Raw genomic sequence first — 21974 nt, forward strand, 5'->3', positions numbered from 1 at the left:
TTTACCTATTTAATTTCAGAACACACTGATCATTGTAGCGGTTGCATAAAACTATATAAAGGATAAAACTAAGCATGCTGAAACTCTAACAAATAAAAGTAAAATTATCTGGAAGATATTGTGACTAAAGAAATGGTATCTCAATTTATCACAATATGACATTTTAGGTTCCTAAACAGAGTATTTCAAAACGTATGTAATGTTATGGGTCAAGGCACTATTTCAATGCTGAGAAGTTTAGCACTCTCTAGAAGTAGATAACAATCCTTGTAGATGAATTAAAATAAAAATTAACACCACTAAAATATAAATATCATGCTAATATAAAATAAAATGTTATTACGGAAATGAGTATTCTGTTAAATCCTATAAAACATCTTACACAATCATGGAGAAGATTATGGCTATATTATAAATGAAAATTATAATGAAAAATTATAAATGAATTATTGGAAATAGATAATTATAAATGAAAAATATTTTGCTTTAGAAAAAAAAATTGTTAATTGTTTAATTTATTCCAGTCTATAACATCAATTGTACTGATTTTTAAAATTTGTTATTAATAGCAAATAGTAAAAATATACTGAGTATAAATTTATTTTAAATATAATGTAATAAAATGTGGCTGAAATAAACTCACCAACAAAAGTTTTACAATTCTGTGATTATCAAATGAATCTTGAGTTTTGTGATTTTCTAAAACAACAAACACAATTTTTCGTCAATAACATGATATTCATATCTTCAATAACAACATTGCATAACATTTAAAAATAAAAACTATACATTGAACAATACATTTTTTATTTATATTATTAAATTAAAATTCAATTATAATTACTGATTTTTATTTGCAAGAATAAGTTCGCATTACTGTTTTTATTAAACTATTACTGTTTTTATTAAACTATTACTGTTTTTATAAAATTTATTACCTTTTTTTTATAATGTTACAGTTTTTATACAATTTATCAGACTTAAAATCTAAATTAAAAGTATTATTTATTAAAAAACTATAAATAAATAGTAAAATAGTAGCACAACTTTTAATTTTAACTACTCTCTTAACTAGAATTCATAACTCTGACTGTAGGTGGACAGTAATTAATTGCAAAAGAATGTATCAGATAGATAGTTACCCTTTTTTAATTAAAGAAAAGAAAATAGCATTCTATAAAAATGAAATTTCTTATTAACTTCAAACAATGTCACATGATTGGCAAAATAATTCAATTAATTCCCTTAATTCAATTTTGGAAGGGAAAATAATCAAGGTTGGCAAGTTTCTGCCAAAGTGGTTAAAACCACTGGTAGAAACCCTTTTCTGCCACATTTGTGGCAGAAATTCAGAAAATGACATAAAAGTAAGAACTGAGATTGACATACAATGGATAATTCATAGAATAAACAATTACATGTTAAACAAAGTATAATTCATTTACAAAATTATCACCATTCAAAATCAAATATTTCATTGTTTGCACTCTGCAGTAATCTATAACAAAAGACAAGTTTTGATGCAGTTTCTAAACCTAAACAATTTCTCAATTTGCCTATGCACGAACAAGAAATTTGAGAAGATTCTCTCAAGTCCAGCAGAATTAGCAGGCATTGCCATCAAGGAACAAGCAAGATTTGTGAAATTTTCATCTATTGCATATTTTTTAAAACTGGACCAACCACTATGTAGCAGCTGGGGTAGTTGTCAAAACTTGACAGGAAAAATAAGCTTCAGGAAATGGGTCCAATTTGTTTTATATAAATTTTCGATATACTGCACTTTTTATAATTAATATAAACAAAATAATATATATTTATACAATGAATTAAAAAGTTTGTTACATTTATATGGAGTTACATTTTTCAGTTTACTTAAACAGAAAGTCATTAAGCAATTACTAGAACTAATATGGATGTATCTTTAGTTTCTGCCAGTTTTGGCCGGTTTTTACCGGTTATAACCAGTTTCTGCCACTGGCATGGCAAAAAGCCAACCCTGAAAAAAATTGACTTAAAACAATAAGAACTAGAACCCTTGAATTGAATAAGAAACCCTCGAATTGTCAAGCTGGTGCAGTTATAATGCTATATAAAATTGTTTTTTATATTTTAAATCACAATATTTCTAACAGAAAATTATAAAATTTATGTCAATGCTAAATGTTGATTAAAAATATGAAGATAAATAGAAATTAATGATTTCAAGGATAAAAAAAAAGTTTAATTAATGAGAATATCAACTCAAGTATTCTAGAATAAACATAAATTGTAAGTAATATTTTTAATGTAATCTTTTATGACTTACAAATATATAAGCATGAAAATTAAAATTTATTTTTTCATACTTCAATGGGCGCAAACAGTTTAGATTACTCAAAAAAATGTGTTTGCAGTTTCATTTTTGAGAGAAGTAACTGCAAGAGAATTTAGTCTCTCTTGTGTCGTTGTAGAGTTTAAAAAGGATTTAATAGCTTTTTATTCGCTTAAAGAACATTCACTAGTAGCTACAGATATAGGGGACAGTTAGCAAAATTCTTAAACTTATTCACAAGTTTGGAAAAATATCTTTTAAGCTGTTCTTATAAATGAACATTATGAGATCAATTAGAGATATTATTATCTGATTTTTTTTTTTTACTTATAATTTTACCTGTTTAAATAATATTTTAAAGGTATTTTCTATTCAATATACACCTTTCTGTAAAAAATTATTTTGAAAAAGGAAAAATTGTTGTTGTTGACTTCCGTAACACAATACTTAGTTAAATAGGTTACTATAGCTTTTTATTATCTAAAAGATCATTCATCAGTTGCTACGGATATACGGGGACTGTCAGTCGACTGCCCAAACACAATTAGGTTTATAAACATTTTCATGCATTTAAGAGATTCAACCATTCACTAAAATGCCATTGAATAACACACCAATCAACAAATTGACTGCTATTTATGGCTGCTTCGTTGTTAATACACCTTTCACTAATCCACTTGTTTGTGAAACGCACGCTATTTTTAAAACAAACTAAAAATTGCCTCATATAAAATACAATTACTAAAGAATGAACGATTGCCGTAGTAATAGGAAAATATTAAACAATTATTGCTATCAAGTAATTTTTTTAGAAGATTAGATATTCTCTATCCAGAATAATATATGTTTATGAAACTACTTAAAAATAAATAAAAATCTATGTGTAACATAAATTATAACCATAATATGTGCCTAAATAAATTAGAGGAATTAAGAAGTTATTGATTCCGTTATTAGCAAATATTTGTAGAAAATAAGAAGTCTTACTTTTGTTTTCTAGAAAATCTCTTATTAAATATTTAAAATATACAGTGAAACCTCCCGGAAAGACCATCTCTATTTACAACAACTTTTAGGAGGCACAGAATTTTTTCCATAGACATAGTATTGAAGAAAACCTTTAAAGGAGACCATCAAAACCACTTCCAGCAACCGGGAAAACCTCTGCACCAAATGCAGAAAAGGTCAAATAAGGAAACGTATAAAAATATCAGAACAAGAAATATTAACAAAACAAACAAATAGATTAAATGTATTTAAAATATTTGAGTGAGGTTCTTATTAAGAGAGTTCCTTTTGATGATCTGTGAAAAGAGATTGGCAATTTCATGCTACAGTCAGAGTGCACTAAAGACAATGCTATCAATGATTTATTTTTTCAATTGAAAGTTAAATTTGAAAAAAAAAAAAGTTTTTTTAGGAAAAACTAAGCATCTCAAACATACTTCTTCTCATCTTATAAAGCTAACTAATTTTTATGATATAAAATTAAATGCAAACTTAAACTAAAAACAAAATTTCTTATTTATTTAAAATAGTTCTATCATTCATAATAAGTAAATTTGTTTTTACACATGATCATATCAGTAGAGGTCATTTTTATTGAAGCTAAATTTTATTCATCGATCCAGTTTTCTTAAAACCTACACAAGTGGCATTTCTTCACCAAGAAAATTACACTAACTTAAATTAAAATCGTTTGCGTATCATGTAAACCCTAAAAAATGACTAACCTCCATTAACAGCCATTTTATTATGGAACAGACAGAGGTCACTCCTAAGAGATTTCACTGTATATCAAAGAACAAAATATGTAAAATATTTTAAGAATGAATCGATGTTTCTTGTTATTAATATAAAGTTTACCAAAATCTTGTTAATTTAATTATCTTAGAAACTAATCTTTCCATCTTGTTCTAAAAGGCCCCCTTAAAAAAATCTGCTGAATGTTGCATGAAAATCTTAAATTAAAATAACATTTTGGGACAAAATATGAATATTTTCTACATAAAATATTAAGATTTATATCAATAAATTCACATTATAATGAGAATCGACACACAGATTCCCATGTACTGTGTACTAAAAAGATTTTTTGAAAAGTTTCCGATTTAATTATCGCAATTTAATGAACTGGAACTCAACATCAATGAATACAAAGGGTGACTTCAAATATGCTAATTAATAAATGTATAAGTTTTTAATTATTTTAAGTAACAAAATCAAACACAAAATTACATTGTCTCTGAATAAACACCTTTATTTTGATGAATTATGATGATTATAATTTTTCGACTCCCAAATTTTAGGGGCAATCTGAGAAATATGGTTTTAATTTAGTCAGGAGAACGGTCTAAAGCTTGGATTCCTTAATGCTATTTTCAATTTTTGCGTATTTTTCCATAGTTTGAGAATTCGTATTTTGCCATAGTTGAGAAGCAAATTAAACAATTTTGCACACAATTATAAAACTCGTTAATCCAAAAATAATTCCACACAAAAAAAATTTTTAATACTTATTTATTAATTTTATTTAATAACAGTCAAAATAATTTTGACTTGTGAGGTATACTTATTTTTACGTTATTTTAAAAATGCAGTTTTATAAAGCAAAATACAAAATTTGCACAAAATATGAAGTTGGTAAAATAGTTCCTTTGAAATCGAATTTTAAATATGGAACTTTTTTTAAAATCTAATTTCTGACTAAGTTTAGCCAGGAATTTTTGTTAAAATAAATGGAGAAGGCCAAACATTGTAAAGTTATGAATGATACATAGCATTAAAAAAAAAATCATTCATATATTTTTTTTTTAATCTTTGATTAAAAAGTAAATAAAACTTAGACAAAAAAAATTTCTGATTGCGTACTTAAATTCTTAAGAGAAGTTTAAATAAAAAAATTTGCAAATTTTCATGAAACATGATATAACACACTAAATTGAAAAGCATGAATCTAGGACTAAATCCATATGGTCATTCTCTAAGAGCCATCTTTCCTCTTTTTTTGTCATGCATTAATTTTTTGAGAATATTGGCATGATGCTTAAATAAAACTATTGTATAGATAACTTTCAATCATTGACAAGTTAATCTAAGAATATATAATTAAAAAATAAAAACCTATAAATAAATTTTTCAAGCAAACAATATTTTAAAAAAGAAGAAAATCAAAAATTTAGGGAACATTAAATATGGGTCCTAGTGCTCCAGGCAATCGGCTTCTAAATATGAATAAACTTTCTGAACTAGAAATAAACTTTCTTTTGAATATACATCTTTTAACTTATTTTATTTTAAAAAGTCAATTTTAACTTTAAAAAATTATAAATTGTGAAAAAAATCAGATTTTAATTGCTATAGGTCAAAATTCTTGTTCTAAGTTTGTGTCTCATTCTCAAATAAAATTATATTATTTCACACAAATACTTTACTTTTAACTGTTTTAAATTTCTTCTAAATAGAGTGGAAATCATTAAATAGCAGGGGGAAAAAAAAGTTACATGAAATTAAAGATTGCTACAATTGTGAACTCCATTGTTTTAAAACTAACAATGCAATTTATTCAACAATAATTTTTTTACACACTCATTTTCTGGTTAAAACAAAATGAAAAGAAAAAGATAGGGAAGAATATTATAAGTGAGATAAATAATAAGTAGTCACAAGACTATTTAAAAAATATTTACCCCATTCTGTAAGTACAGTAGCAACATATGCATACACAATATTCATTGCAATAACAAGAATAGCATATATAATGCCAGGTAATTGAGTAATTAGCCATCCTAAATAGCTTCCATCATCATATAATTCCATAGCCGTCTCTTCAATTTGAAAATATATGAACATAACTAGGACAGCAAATACCAAGCAAAGACAAACTAGAGGCAAAGATACGCAGTATACCTAGTTTTGTAGAAATGCAAAATTATTGAATGAACTTAATAAATACCTCATATCATACACTCATCAAATTAAACAAATATACATGTCATTGAAGAAAAAATTTAAACCTGTCAAATAATGAAAGTAAAAAAGTATAGAGATAATTAGATTATTTATAATTTTTAAATACAAATTATAACAAATAGCTTTATAAAAAGTGCAAGAAAAATTTTTTTGCTTGAGGTACAGAAATGATTTAATATTTATGCTGAAATAAAAGTAAAGGTATAAAAGATAAAATCCTTTAATTCTGATATCTACTTTTTTTTATTATTCGATATTTTTTTAGTTTCATACCAATAAATTAATAAATATTTGCAATTAAAATTAGCAATCAAGAAGACATAAATTGTTTAGTTAAACTTAAATACACAGCAGCTTCTTTAAAAAAATGATTTTCACACAAAATTAATAGAGAAGTCCCAATAACAATTAAAAAATAACATATAATAAGAATAAAAATAAATCATTTAAGAACTCATTAGAAAATTAATTTAAAATAAAAAGTTAATCTATCTAGTAACCAAGTTTTTTTTTCCAATAAATAAATAAAAAAATTAATATAAAACTAATTTTTTCTTAATATATTACATTGTATGAAAACAAATTGGGATTTTCATACATAGAATAGTATTCTTTTATTCCTAGTTTAAATATTCATTTAGCTTCTGAGTATCAAAAAAGTAGCATGGAATTTTGTTTTATATATAATATATATGTTTTATTTTACTGTATATATGTATATATATATATATATATATATATATATATATATATATATATATATATATATATATATATATATATATATATATATATATATATATAATGGCAAACTACATTAATAAACCTACAAAACTGTAAATATGAGGCTCATAAAAAAGCCTGTGTTCATTAAGAAAAGTGGAATTTTAAAAAATATCACCAATACTTAAAATATTTATAAAGCAGAGAAAAAGCACAAATGGGAGATTAATTTTTTTAACTGAATAAAATGATTTTGTGTCACATGAAAAATCTTACTTTAAGATGACGTCTATAAGCAGGATAAACAGGAACATGTTGCTTGGTAACTGAATCAATTTGCATGCACCTTCCTCGAAAAGTTGGGTGAAGTTTAGGTAAATTAACAAGTCTAAGAGTTCCCCAACCATATGCAAGTTCATTACTTCTTCTTTTCCAAAATTCAAGGAATATGGTAAGCCAGATCATCTTAAATGTTGCAAAAAATAAATGCGAGCGAGTAATATCAAAAGAGTAAATAGTTTGACAAAAACCAATTGCAGCGGGAGGTAAAAGGGCCCATGTATAATAACTGATAAATGAGAAATAGAAGGCAACAGATTCACCAAAGTAGTTCCTGATATCATCTACAATATAGAATTAAGTAAAGATAATTAAAGCCAAAGTCACTCTGAAATATTTTCAAAAATAAAATTAAAGACCAAAAAATAAGTATGTGAACATGATTGGTGAAGAACTATATATGAAGTGATAAATGGAAGGTTTTAAATGACATTCAAATGAATTTAAAAACATCAACTTAAAATATAGCAACTTCAAAACACATTCTCCTATTACAAATAATCTCTTTTAATGACCTGTCAGAAAAGAGATGCTTTCTGTCTACATTTGACAGTAAAATAGTTTTAAACCCAAAATTTTGCATTTTATTATGTCGAATTTTGCTTTTCTCGGATAATCTCTTCATATGTTTATCACACTCATGTTTAAAATATAGGGGAAACATTGAATTGAATATTGAAACTTTTTTTCTTTTAAATTAGTAATTGGCTTTTCGCATAACCCATAAAAACATGGTAACACAACTTATAAAAAATGTGCTGTAGCTTTAACCTAAAACAATGCTACAAGCAAAAACTGGAAAAAAAAGCATGTAAAAATTTAAATTAATAAAAAAGATAAAGAAACGAAATAGAAAAAAATTAAACCTATTTTCATTTAGCTTTAATTGAAATCTTTTATTTTTGAAGACATACACAAAAGACATTCACAACGTAAATGACGAACAAAATACTGTCATTTATGGAGGTGTTTGCAAGTTTAAAAGTAAAAAATTCCTAAATCGTTTCTACCTTATGGTTTATGTAATTCAGTCTTAAAAGTTTTTAATAATGATAAAACATAGCACTATAATCATTTCCTCTACTATGAAAGATATCCCTACTTTCCTGGTCATATGACAACGGCAGTTGAAAATAGGAGTCAAGATTTGCAAGTGCTATTTACTTTGCAATGCTCTCTATCTTGTACTCTATCTTGTACTCTATATTTACCTCTTTTTCATCAAAGCGGTCAACATCTTTCATTAATGTTTTTTTTTCTTCTTCTAAGCAGTCTGCTTTTCCATTTCAACGCTTCTTAGGGGTTCAATGAATTGTTAATTTTTCATTTGTTAATTTTTTGAGGACTCCTATAGGACATTGCAGTATAAGCATATCCAACTTTATTTATTTAATTTTCTTTTATCTTTATTTCTGTTCGTTTGCCATTATGGCCACCATACAATGAAGGTTTTTTTGTCAAAGTTAGAAAAAAATATTTTTTAATAAAATATTTAAAAACAAAAGTATAGGTAAATCTGTGAAGAAAATAGGAAATTAAAATTATAATAAAAATTTTCATGAATTGAATTCTTAATAAGAAAAAAAAGTTTTATGTATTTAATCAAAAAATAGAATTAACATGTTAATTTGAATTTTTAATTACTAATATGCCACAAAATAAATTCAAAAGAAAATTAATATATAAATGTTTTATGTAATAGGAACACCTTTTTATTTTATTTTGAATGTATTATGAATTAAAATAACTGAATTTAAGACTAATTAGACTAGACCTTATTTGTTGGTCCAAAAAAATTCTAATGTCAAGAGAAATGCAGACTCTCGAGAGAATTAGTTCCTATTAAACATATTTTATATATTTATTTATCCAATGAATATCAAGCACAATTACTATATATATTAACTAGTAAACAACTTAGCATATAAATAACAAAGAGCAACTAATATTAAAAAAAACAGGATATTGTTAAAGTATCACAGGTGAGTTATTGAATTCTAACAAGAAATAATAGTAATTTAAAAACTTACCAAGAGGTAAAAATCTAAAGGTCCATTTATTTATTAATTGGTTTAATTCTGTTTTTTCATGTAGTGGATACATATGTTCAATTATGCCATGATTTCTGCATACCTGTACTGCAAATAATTTATTTGTGAAAAATCACAATAATTATAAAGCATGAAAACTTAAAAAGCATGTATTATCATCTAAATAATTAAAGATATCAAAAATCAGCCCCTTTTTTGAAAGAAAATATAATCAAAAATAAATTTCTCTTTAAAAAAGAGGATTGGGTATCTTCTCTTTGTTCTATGTGAACTAAAACAAAAAACAATGTGAATAAAGTACAGAAATGGGCATACTACAGTTTTAGTTCTTTAAACAAGAATCTTCCTCCGAGTCTAAACATCAGATGACAGCAGAAAAGTAAAGAGATAGACAAATACAAAGTGTTTTAAGCAACAGGGGAACAAGTCTGAACAAGACAATAAAAAAGAAGAATGATAAAAAACAGGTGAGAGGTTTTCCCAGAAAGTCCAAGGTGCAAAGATGCAATGAGGATAGATTTTTAAATATTGGAGAAGGGTGGGATGCTAGAAAGATTATTAACTAAATTCCGAGAATCATTCAAAATATTGAATGATTTACAGAAATCAAGTTTGGTAGATGAAGAGCAGGGGTGAATGATTTTAGTAAAAGAAAACTCAAACCTTTAATTTGGATTCCAACTATGCATGGTGATGGAAGATCGTTTAATATTTTGATTTTGAAAATATTTTTCATGTTCTTTAAATTAAAAGCCTTTATTAAATAAATCAAAATAAAATGAAAAAAATTTACAATACAGGGAAAAAATAATAATCTAGAGCAACAGTTTCCAATTATTTTTGTTACAAAACGCTAAATAAACAACCTTCTTTCGGCGGAATTCCAACTTTATAAATAAAGTTTATTAAGGTAATTATGAATATTATAACCTACAAAAGATTATTTTTCAAATATTTAATTAGAGGAATGAAGATTTTTCATAGTTTCATATTTGATTGCCTTAAATTAGGTTTATGTCCAACAGTTGAATTTGCAGTACTTGTGCTACATCTAATCTAGTTATGAATTTGACTTTGGTGTATATACATAAGCTGAAAATGAATATAATAAGCAGAATTATGATCTACTTTGAAATGAAAAGTATAAAGAACTGCTATAAAAGCTTAAAACGTTTATTAAGGAAACATATTTCTTTAGTAAGGAATTTAATTATTTTATTTTGATTTGAAAAGCATGACAGGAAGTACTAATGCAATGTTTTATAAATTATTGTTCTTTTCATAATTTGTTCAGTATATTATAATTAAAAATAATATATTTTCTTTTAAAAAATGCCATTTCTATTTCAATGGTATTTTACTTGAAATAATTTCATAATGGCCACCACAAAATTTATAAATTATAATTTATAAGTTATATATAAATATAATAAGAGGTTTCTAAACTCGTGACTGGTTATAAAAAGTACTAACTCGCGAAACCCCTATAACTCTTCCACCAAACCTCCATATTCCCTGGAATACCACACGAGGACTGCTGATCTAGAATGATGGCAATTATTTATTTCCTAACTGGCAATACTGTCATCTTCAAAGACAAAAGAGAATATTTAAAGTTATCGAATGTGATGAACATGAACAGTAACTTTACTTATTGATTGTCCTGGAAAGAGCTGTATATGGGGGTATCCATCCAACATTTTCTTATCCAGAGCTCTGATGCTCATTATTTCTTCTAAAACAATCCTTTGCTTTTCTGAAGTGTTCAAAATGTTATGTGTAGTCACACCTAAAAAAATATTTTATAAAAAATTGCAGTTGCAAAGCCATAGAATTATTCTAAGGAAGAAAAAAAAACTTTCATAAAGGGCACATATACAAAATTAAGTTAAATTATTTTGAAACTAACAACCTGATATTCTAATGAATATAAAAGCAACAATATAAGGACACTCAGTTAAATTTTAAAGGGAAAACTTTCACAAGTCCCCCTTTTGCAGTTTTCAGCATAAGAAAAAATAGTAAGTCTATAGATTCATGTTGGATGATATTCTCACACTTCAATTAGAAACTTTATTGTTCACCTAGGTATGCATAAAAAAATGTATGTAAAAAAAAGTATATTCAGTGTATGTATAAAAAATTTATTTTAAGAGTCATATATTCCTTTCCCAACTTAAAATGACCAAATCTGATTTTTAATTTTTAGAAACGGCTGTTTGAATCCTCATTTCCTCAGGAATAATTTAAGATTATTCAAATTTTTAGAAAAATTGACATTTGAAACTGAAATTAAAAATACAAGATTTCTTTTCTTCAAAAAATTGCTTTTAAATATTAATAGAAAATCAACAACAGAAGTTTTAAATAAAACTCAAGTTAGTTAGAAAGTGCATTAAAACAAGAAAAATAAAAACAAAATTTTTTGAAAATCAATTTAGTAGTTTTTTAAAAAAACAATTACATTTTGAACACTGGGTATAACATCACTACACTTAAATGGATATAACTGCTACATGGCTCAACAGATATTAATAAGTGCTATCATGCATATAAGTATGTTAAAAAAATTGTCCAATTCAATTAACAATTTTCAAAACTAGTTTTTATTCAAAGCAGCTTTTTTATTCTCAGGGTTTATTGAACAGTCTATGTCATTTTGCTACAGTTACAGAATATTAATGTAAAAACATTTGCTTAACTGATTATATAAATTTTAGAACTTAAAAATTTTACTTAAAAAAAATCAAAATTGTACATATATGGAAGAATATTATAGAATTAGTACAGAGTCAAGTTAAAAATGGCAATTAAAAATATTTTTAACAAGAACATTGTTGAATTATTGCATTAAAATTTTAAATATAATTTATGGATAAACATTATTAAAAAAATATCTAAATCATAAAATTTTATTGAAAGGGTAAATAAAAAAAATTTAAGGAAATTAAATGGAATACTAATCTCCAAAATAATGACATTTCCTCATTAACATTAATTTTATATGAATGTGTCAAAAAACAGTTATATTTTTAATCTCCGAAAAATGAACCTAGGAAAGAAAAAAAAAGCATTTTATTAATATATATGTAAGCAAACAATAAATTACATATTTCCGATTCGATTAGAATTTGATCAATATTTAATTTTATTAAGAAAAATTAATGATTTAAAACTTTATAATTCATTAAGAAAATTTTACCTGGCTTGAAAAATTGATCAATGTTGCTAAAAACAAATTCTCGAATGTTGCCATTTTTATCTTCTTTAGTAATCTCTAGAGCCTCAGCTGCTTCTAGCAATCTTATAGTCGTTGCTCCTATTTCAAGAATTGTTCCCTGAAAAGTAGGAAAATACTTTTGTTTAATAGTAGTTTTAACACTTAATTCTCCAACTTTTAACCATAGGAAAGCATAAAATATATTTGCCATTTCATCTTACTTGAAAGTACAGTATCTTAAAAAACATTTTGACTCCATCAATTTCATATTTAACTTTGCAGTAAATTTTAAGGTTTATTTTTGTTTTTGCAATGAAGCGTGTTATTAGAATCATCATTAATCCAGAAATTTCTCATATTTATTAGAATTCAAGATAATAACTATGCTCTCTCTTGTAAAAATGAATTTCTATACAACTACTAGATTCTATCAAGCCACTACTATTTATAGTTGTTGTAAAATTCATTTAATTGTTTTAGAATTACAATCCTAGCTTAACAGTAAGATATCTTACACAAACGGAAATGAAAAAATGGTTTTGAAAAATTAACTAGAGTATGTAAGAAGCGTTTAAAATGAGAAACACTCTTTGTATTGAATGACTGATGTTTTTTTTTTTTTTTTCTTCGCCAACACTAGCTTAACTGCTAATGTGGCGTTTGGATTGTACTTGTGAGTGAAGATAAGCGTGATGGGAGAGTGAGAGGAGCAAAGGTTTCAACTTAATACCTTCAATATTTTTTATTTGCTTTTTATAAAGTTTAAATGCAATAGCCCAGTATAAATAGGTCCAGTTATTTGATTAGTAATGGATTTCAAAATTAACTTTGAAGTGCTGCACAAAATCTTCATCAATGCTTGTTATAAATATTTAAGTGCGATTGCCTGAAATCCGCTACACTGTTGATTTATTTTATTATTTTTTTAAGGATACGAATGCCCAGATGCTTTTATTAATTCATCCACACTGCATAGATAAATTAAAAATATTCAAATTAATTCAGAATGTGGGTGGGTGAGAGACTATCATTTTTAGTTAAAGGCTGCTTTGCTTCAAAAATGAGCCCAGTAATGTTAACTTATCAGCATTATGCATTAAGTAAATTTGTTACCTGTGTAAAGATTTAATATGACTGCAGAGTCAATCTTTTATTGCTGTGCATCTATTAAATTTATGTTTAAAAGTTATAATTTTAAGGCATTTTGAAAGAAACAGGATACATGTTTTATGAGTAACTTCAATGTGCTTATTAATGTTTCTTTTTTCATAATATACCTGCTTAGCATTGTAAATTCGACGCCCGGTGGCTGAGCGGTAGCGCTTCGTGCCACAGGTCCCTGGTTCAATCCTCGGGCCGGGCAAGGTTGACTCAGCCTTTCATCCCTTCATTGGGTTGATAAATGAGTACTAAGCATGCTTGGGGGCTAAACACTGGAGGTTCCGCATTCAGCTGACCACCTGACCGGAACATCTGCTCCTGCACCCCAGAGCCCGTCAAGAAAACTGAGATGGGCACAGTAGGCTTTGGCCCTCTTTGGGCTATCGCGCCGCTGAGTTTAGTTTTTAGCATTGTTAACTCATAGTTTTATGTATATACTTATATATATATTTTTTTATGAAATTTGCAGTAGAGTTGTTACAAAACATGCTTAGAGTCATAAAATAATTATTTTTTGTGTGTAAATTGCTATATTTTATGAAATTTGCAGCTGACTGATAACAAAACTGTTGCTTGGGGACATCAGATGCTTGAGGGCATTAATTGATACAGATATGCCTTTTTTCATTCATGAAATGTATGTTTAGTGTTGTTAAAAAAAGACTGAAATACAAGAGAACTTAGAATTTAATACAAATGTAATATTTTATTCCATTTTCTAGACAAAAGCAGCACCAAAAAAAAAACACCAAAAGTGGTTGGAGAATAAAAAATTGCCAAACATCGGGTGCAGGACCATAACAAATCAGCTCCATTTGGTTTTTTAAGAAACTTGAAAATTATTATCTTCATTGCTTCATCAGTCTTGTGTAACTATACACCATAAAAGCTTTTACTTTTGTTTGTTTTTTTAAAAAGAAATCATGTAACAAAACAAATCAATGATAAAATAAGAAAGAAAACTTTTCTTCTTCGCCCCAACTGCTAGTATTGGTTAGGAGGAGAGGAGGGTGCAAACCCATTGATAGAACCTTTGGTGTCGTGCCCCTAAATGCTTTTTTCCTTTAAATACTGGGACCACACCTAACCTTGGGAGACAAGTTTACATTACGTTAATGAAAGCTAGACTTTTTCCCCTGTATATACTTTGGCAGTACTCCATTTTTTCTTTTGCAAATAAACCATTTTTAAAAAATAACATTTAATTCTGAATTGTAATATAAATTTTAACATTTATTCAGAGAAACTCTATTTACCAGATTTTAAAATTTAATTTGAAGTTTCCATTCTTTAATATGCATATCTTAAGCACACAACAAAACCATTAACAGCTCATATTTTATAAAACTCTTTTCATAAAAAGAAGAGAAATGAAACAAACTGCATACAAAAAAAGGTTCTCCTTGCTAAATAAAAACTATTGATTAAAATATTTTCAAAGTATTTAAAATCAGATCTTATATTTAGAAATTTCTGTAAAACTTTAATGTACTAAATACTAATATTTTTTATCGAGCAGCAAAAAGAGCATTTAGAAATTTAAGATAAATCAACATATTGGCTTTTTACGTACTAAGTATTGAAATATATAATAATCTTTTTAGCTATATAATTTTTTTTTTTTTTTTGAATTTGCATATTTTTATGCTCATTCAAATCTCAAATTTTTACACTACCTTCATGGTCTTTTATGCATGGTTACTAAATCTTATGAAATTTGATAAATTAAAGTTCCAAATACCTACTGTTACTTTTGAAGGATCCTGTATATAAGAAAATGCATAAGAATTCTGCACATAACTCTTTATTTTAGGTTTCCATTGTACACCGATAGTTTGTCTAAAGTAAGAACTCCCCAAGCAATTCACCTGGACCTGTGGCGGTGACTATGGTAACGAGGTATAATTATTTTAAATAAGGGGCTTGGGTCATTGTTTAGGACAGGTTTTGACTCAGGTCAGAGAGAGAAATGGAATCTTTTTCGTTGGTCTACTGTGTTAGCCCTAGAGTCAAGAGAAGTAACCTTCCCTGAAATGTGCTATTCTTGTTTCCATAGGAGCAGATGGCTCCAGACCTTCTGCTCCATAGCAGACGGTCTGAAAGCAGACAGTTGTGGTGATGGGGGTTCTTACCGTAGACAAACTATAATATGCATTGTTTTGAACCTTAACCCTATATTTTTCTTTTAACAAATTTATGTTATTTACTAGATAATTGCAAGTTGTTAATCATATCTTTTTTTGTTCACCTAATAAAACTTTTGATATGAGAAAACTATAATCATTTATCATAGCAAATTTTGAGAAAAAAATTTTTTTTCTGTGCCTTTCATTTGAATTTGGTAATATTTTATAAGATAAAATACAATGAATTTCACCTCATTATTTGTTTTATGAACTCGAACTAATAACTCTGCACCACCTTCATGCTGGGATCGAGTGAAACGATCTAAAAGCCATAAGATTGTTTCCTCAACTGCCGTTTGACAGAATATAATAATAAATAATGCTTTAAATCCATCTTGATTTTCACTTTCATCATAAATTACACTATCAGCATTTGATTTCTTTCTTCGTAACATCTGAAAAAATGTGTGAATTAAAATTATCAGCAAATAATCAAATATAGTATACATTATATGGAAATTCTTTTTTAATTGATTGAAATGATAGCTTATTATGCTTCAACTAATAAGTTCAGTTGGAGAGTTATTTTAAAATTTTATCTTTTTAATCAATTTGCCTTTATAGTCTTTTGTTAGACACTTAACATTTATACCTCATTTATGGAAGCAGATTTAAAAAAAAAAAAAAAAACTGAATTATGACATTACACTCATATAAATTATAACACATCAGCAAAGATATATATGCCTTATCTTAAAGGGCTGTTTCCTATATAACTCCAAATTCATGGTATTTTGGTCCCACTGTTTTAATCTTATTCTGCTTCAGTCCCGTTACTAATTCAATTCCTTTTATTTTGATATAAAAATCCAATTTTTTCTTAACTTTTTGATAGTAGTTATATATTAATAAACTTAAAAATATTATAATATTTTCATTTTATTAAATATTGTGAGCAAAGAAATTTTAACTTGTTTTAAAGCACTAGAAAATCAAGAATTTTGAAAGGAAATTAGGTCAGATGACACCAGTGTCCCTCTTATATTTTTTTTACTAATAGTCAAATTACAAACAAATATATTTTTGAATATTTCTCTTAACTATAAGAAAACAGTCCAATAGTTACTAAAAAAATCTGTTAGATTATCAAAATTAAATTCGAACATAAAATCCAAACGTTTGTAAAAACAATTTTTTCAATCATATTCAAAAATGTATCAATATTTGATTTTGTAAATTAAAGAAATTTCAATGATAAATGACTGTTTCAAATAACTGTTAACAAATTTGAAACAAATTATTGTTTGGAAGTGAGCTGTGTTTGGAAGATTTCACCTTTAATGCAGAAAGGATGCCAATATTTCATGTTGTATTTCCTAACCATAAATTATTAAAATGCTAAATATGATATTTTTCATTCATTTTAACCTTAATTAACACAAAATAATGAAAAAAGTATAAGAAATATGTTTAATAAAAATTCTGTGTTGAAGGAATAAAAATTATTAAGTAAGGAAAAGGAGGAATTCAGTTTTGTTTTCAACTCCTGTTCCCAGAGTTGTAATTATGAGAGAGGGGGTAAGAGATTATGAGAGAACTATGAGAGAGGGGTAGAAATAAAAAGCATGATTTTCCCTAAATAAGAGAATATTGCCATCCCCTCTGCAGAGGATCACGATGGCATGTCTTCGGATCATCCTCAGAGATGTTTTTCAGACCGTCACCAATAGCCCATTGTGCAGCTCTATAGTGACATAAATAAAGTACCTATCTACCCAAGAGAATGTTAGAAAATTCCAATTCTCTTTTCAAATAATTCTTACATTGGAAAAAAAATAAATGTATGAAAAAGGTTAAATGTAAGCAGCTAAGAAATAATAATAAAAAAGTAGACTCATTGCAATTACATTTGGATATTTGAAAAATAATTTAAAATTCTATACATTAATGCGATCAAAATGTTCATCTTTAATCCATTAGACAGATACGAAAAAGAGTGGAAAAATGTGTGTAACATGCTTTTAATCATTTTTATTTAATTTTCACAAATAACCTAATGGTTTCTGATTATTCTACTAAGCAATAACTTAAAAAATATTCAATATACTACAAAATAATGGGCTATTCTAATTAAAATAGATAATATAATGGATAATATTACACTGAAAGCAAATAGTTTTTTTTAATTATTTCAGATAAGTAGTTTAATAGTCTTACCTATATTGTAAATGATATATTATTTAGAGAGTCAGAGTGTGAGATTATCAGTGTGCTGTTTCAAAAAATAAACTGTAGCTAATACACTTAAAAGTTACTTCAGTATTTCAGCTTGTTGAAAAGATTTTGATTGTGTTAAATAATTTACTCTGACTTCTAGAGTAAAGAATGTAAAAACTACCACAGTTCTTTCATGATATCCTTTTTGTTAAAAAATTTTTTTTCCATATAACTATTTAAATGCAGGTAATAATTTTTTCCCATTTCTTTTAAAAGCTACATTCATAATTGTAAATTTTGGAAGAATCAATCATGTTATCAAGAAGAGCCAATTATATTATTACACTCATGTTCTTTCAAAGTATAAGGCAAAGCTTGGCTTTATTTCTAATTAGAAATCCTTATCTTTGGTAATTTGGTTTAGAACTAAGTTTAATTAAATACAATTGGCAAAATAATTTAGGTGGAAAAAAAACTCATTTCAAATATTGATTCAGTCATTTCCAAAATATCAATTGTTAAGCTAAGAAAAATTATCAAAGGTGCTTTAACAGAGAGAACAACTGAAATTCTTTTTATTTCTTGAGTAGAGTAGCCTTCCAATTATATGCTTGTTAGGGAATGAATAATAAAGTAATGTATCTAGATACTCTATAAATAGAACAGGACAACTTTATTATATTGTATTGTCTCCTTTCTAATACTATCTTGCACCAATCAGCATCGCATTAATGATTAATAATTATCCATTACTACCCACCAAAAAACAGCAAATAAATGACAAGGTACGAGGGTTAAATGTTATACTACATTAATTGAAATTATAGAAAATTATATTTGACTTAAACAAAAATCTTTTTTATCCTATTTGAATTTAAAGATAGAGGAAAAATTTTAGTGAGATTTGGCGGAAAAAAAGGCGAGGTATCCAAATATGTGATATCATGAGACATAAAATATTATATATCGATAGCAGACTGCATACATGCCTCTAAAGTAATTTTGTGGTTACTAAAAAATTTACTATATTGTAAGATTTTATTAATAATTTATTAACCAGCACGTCTTACAAAAGGGATATATCCATGTCGTCTAAACTGCAATCACTATATCCCTATACTAAAATATTTTAAGTGAATTTCATAATCGTAAACAAGGTTTAAACTATCCTACTAAAACTCATAGATCAATGTATTATATTTAATAGAACGCTGATAGATAGTACAAATATTCATACTCAGTTTTATAGTCAATTAAAACAGTTTTTTTTAAATTTATAAATTCAATCTAAATTCTACAACCAACACCAATGAAATGCAAATCACATACAACACGTGTGATTTGTTTACAAACTTTTTATTTATTTTTTGCTGTAAAGAAGTATGCTTCCGTTTGCCTAGGTTTGCTCGGCAGCGAAATTTAGGGCTTTCAAGAAACTAAAGGTTGAATTTCACCAAGATAACTACAGAGCAGGGGCAGGATTTCAAGCATGAGGCAGAATAACATGCTTGGCTCACATGCGATAATAATTGGTTCCACGCACGCACGATTTTCAAACAGCATTGTGAACTCGCGGCATTTCTCACTGAATGTGGTTCACGCACTTAAATCACCTTCGATGGAGAAACTGATTAGTGAAAAACATTTTCCCACCAAAGCCCCTTATCAGCCAGGATCCTACTTTTCCCAAGCCCAGATGCGTTTAAATCGCATTTAGTGAGAATGACCCTTTAACATAGGCCTCAATGTCCAATTCACACTGCATGCGAAAAATTCTCATATGCGAATTCGGAGTTGCAAACAAGAAAGTGATCATGGAAATATACTTACCTACAAAAAACTCGTCCATAAAAATCAATTTCCCTGCGTGCGATTTATGCACCTCCGAAGGAAGAAGACTGAAACTTATTTCGTGAAATGTATTTTTCAGTGAAAATTCATCAATTAGGTTCTCCTTTTCACTCGACAGCGATCGGAAATGCGGTGAGAACAGTTCCTTAAATCAGATATTTTTTTTAATTTTTATTTATCTATGTAGTTCTTTGAAGTTTCCTCCGAATTCCGCCTAACTTGGTGTTGGGCGGTGTATTCGATCTTTAAAGTTGCGAATCCAAAATTGCGTGAAGTTTATCCCCAAACACATGCAGGGTGTTCCATAGCCTGAGTAAAGAGGAATGGCCGCTATTATGGAGCATTCTTTTTAAAATCACAATTAAAACATTATAAATATCACGATGCTCATTATTAAAATATCTGATGTACAGTGCGCAGAGAGAAACAAAAACCAACCATCATCCGTGAATTACTTTTGATCTAATAAGCGGGTCTTCACGTTCTAGGACTAAATGGTTCGAGGGGAAGTCCTCAAATATGCTAATTAATTAGTGCGGAAGATATTTTAAGTTACGAAATCAAACACAAAAATGAACTTTTTCTCAATAAACATACCTTTTTTCCGACGGATTCGGATTTCTGATTCCCAATGTCGCAATGTTGGAAATATGGTCCCCATAGTGTTGTCAGAAGAGCTGTTCAAAGTTTGGACAATTTAATGTTAATCTTACTTTTTGTTTACTTTGCACACAAATACGATAGAAATAAAAATTTAAAAATAAATTAAACACAGTAAAATTTTTGCACACAATTATGAAATTCATTTAGCCAAAGAAGCAAGAAATAAATTTTAGCGAGTATTTACTATCTTTATTATTTTACTTAACATTAGTCAAAAAAATTTTAAACTGTAAGCTATACAATATGTTACATTATATTGAATAATTTTTTTTTACGAGACAAAATACGAAATGTGAGCAAAATTGGTTCCAACAGTTCCTGAGAAATCGAATTTTTAAAAAGAAAAAAAAAATCAAAATTTGATTTTTCAGAAACTATTCGACTGATTTCGCTGAAATTATGTATTTTGCCATTTAAAATTTCATTCTTTAAAAATGATGTAAAAAAAACTGTATACTTTATAATTCAAAAGTTTTCAATCATCATTAAATAAAATATTAGAAAAACCGTAAATATTCATTAAAAGTTATATTTTGAATGGAATTATCTTTGGATTAACAAATTTTATAATTATGGCATAAATTTTTTAGTTCACTTAAAAAGTTCTTGAGATATGGTGAAATACTCAAAAAGTAAAATTAACAGTAAGGGGTTCAAATTTTGGAACGCTCTCCTGACCAAACTACTGGGATCCTATTTTCCACATTGCGGCTACCCCTTACATTGTAGAGGTCAGAAATCCGAGTCCGTCGAAAAAAGATATGTTTGTTCAAAGAAAGTACGTTTTTGTGTTTGATTTCGTAACTTAAAATATCATCTGCGCTAATTAATTAGCATATTCGAAATGCGAAATCATCGCCTTGAACCGCTAAGACTGTGTCCAAAAATATGAAGATTCGTTCGCTGAATCAAAAGTTATTCAGGGTGGTCGGTTTTTTATTTTGATCATTGTACAAGTCACCGGCGTAGTCATTAGAAATTGGTGAAATTTTCAAAATTATAAAGCTCCATAATGTTTTTTTAAAAAATAACAACGTTAAAAATAACTAACATTCTGGAAAAGTTGTTCCTGATTTGGAATAGTTTTTTTCAAGATAGTATTAAAGCATATCGATTTCGTAATATCTAATTGTTTAAATTTTAAGCGAATGTGAAAACATTCGTGTCCTTTCCCCCCTTCGCCGTATTACTTTTTGGTTGAGTTTCTTTAATTTACAATTCAATTAGTTCAATTAGCTGGAGTTCCACGATAAAAATTCGCATTTATAAAAATTTTTATTAAGTCTATAACAATTATCAGCAAAAAATTTGGATTTCACAACAAAACACGTATTTTC

The 21974-nt window shown here is 27.1% G+C and overlaps 1 protein-coding gene across 3 annotated transcripts in view; it reads right to left on the reverse strand.

Moving 5' to 3' along the window:
• The window catches only part of LOC107457489 (anoctamin-10), a 45188-nt gene extending 25690 nt beyond the window's left edge, over positions 1–19498 (reverse strand). Inside the window, exons 1-8 of one of the 3 annotated variants that reach the window (XM_016075656.4) lie at positions 19361–19498; positions 16158–16361; positions 12602–12737; positions 11051–11188; positions 9379–9486; positions 7286–7632; positions 6004–6223; positions 644–699 (exon numbers count right to left, since the gene is read on the reverse strand). In XM_016075656.4, the coding sequence (XP_015931142.1) occupies positions 644–699; positions 6004–6223; positions 7286–7632; positions 9379–9486; positions 11051–11188; positions 12602–12737; positions 16158–16361 (1209 nt within the window). In that variant the 5' untranslated portion in view covers positions 19361–19498. Of the gene's footprint in view, positions 1–643; positions 700–6003; positions 6224–7285; positions 7633–9378; positions 9487–11050; positions 11189–12601; positions 12738–16157; positions 16362–18123 lie in introns of all 3 variants that reach the window. The other 2 variants (XM_043042099.3, XM_016075657.4) reach the window with 2 other exon arrangements.
• Between the last annotated feature and the right edge of the window lie 2476 nt (positions 19499–21974).

The sequence above is a fragment of the Parasteatoda tepidariorum genome, chromosome 11 (assembly GCF_982258835.1).
Source record: "Parasteatoda tepidariorum strain Cologne lab strain chromosome 11, Ptep-v5.0, whole genome shotgun sequence".
NCBI lineage: Eukaryota > Metazoa > Arthropoda > Arachnida > Araneae > Theridiidae > Parasteatoda > Parasteatoda tepidariorum.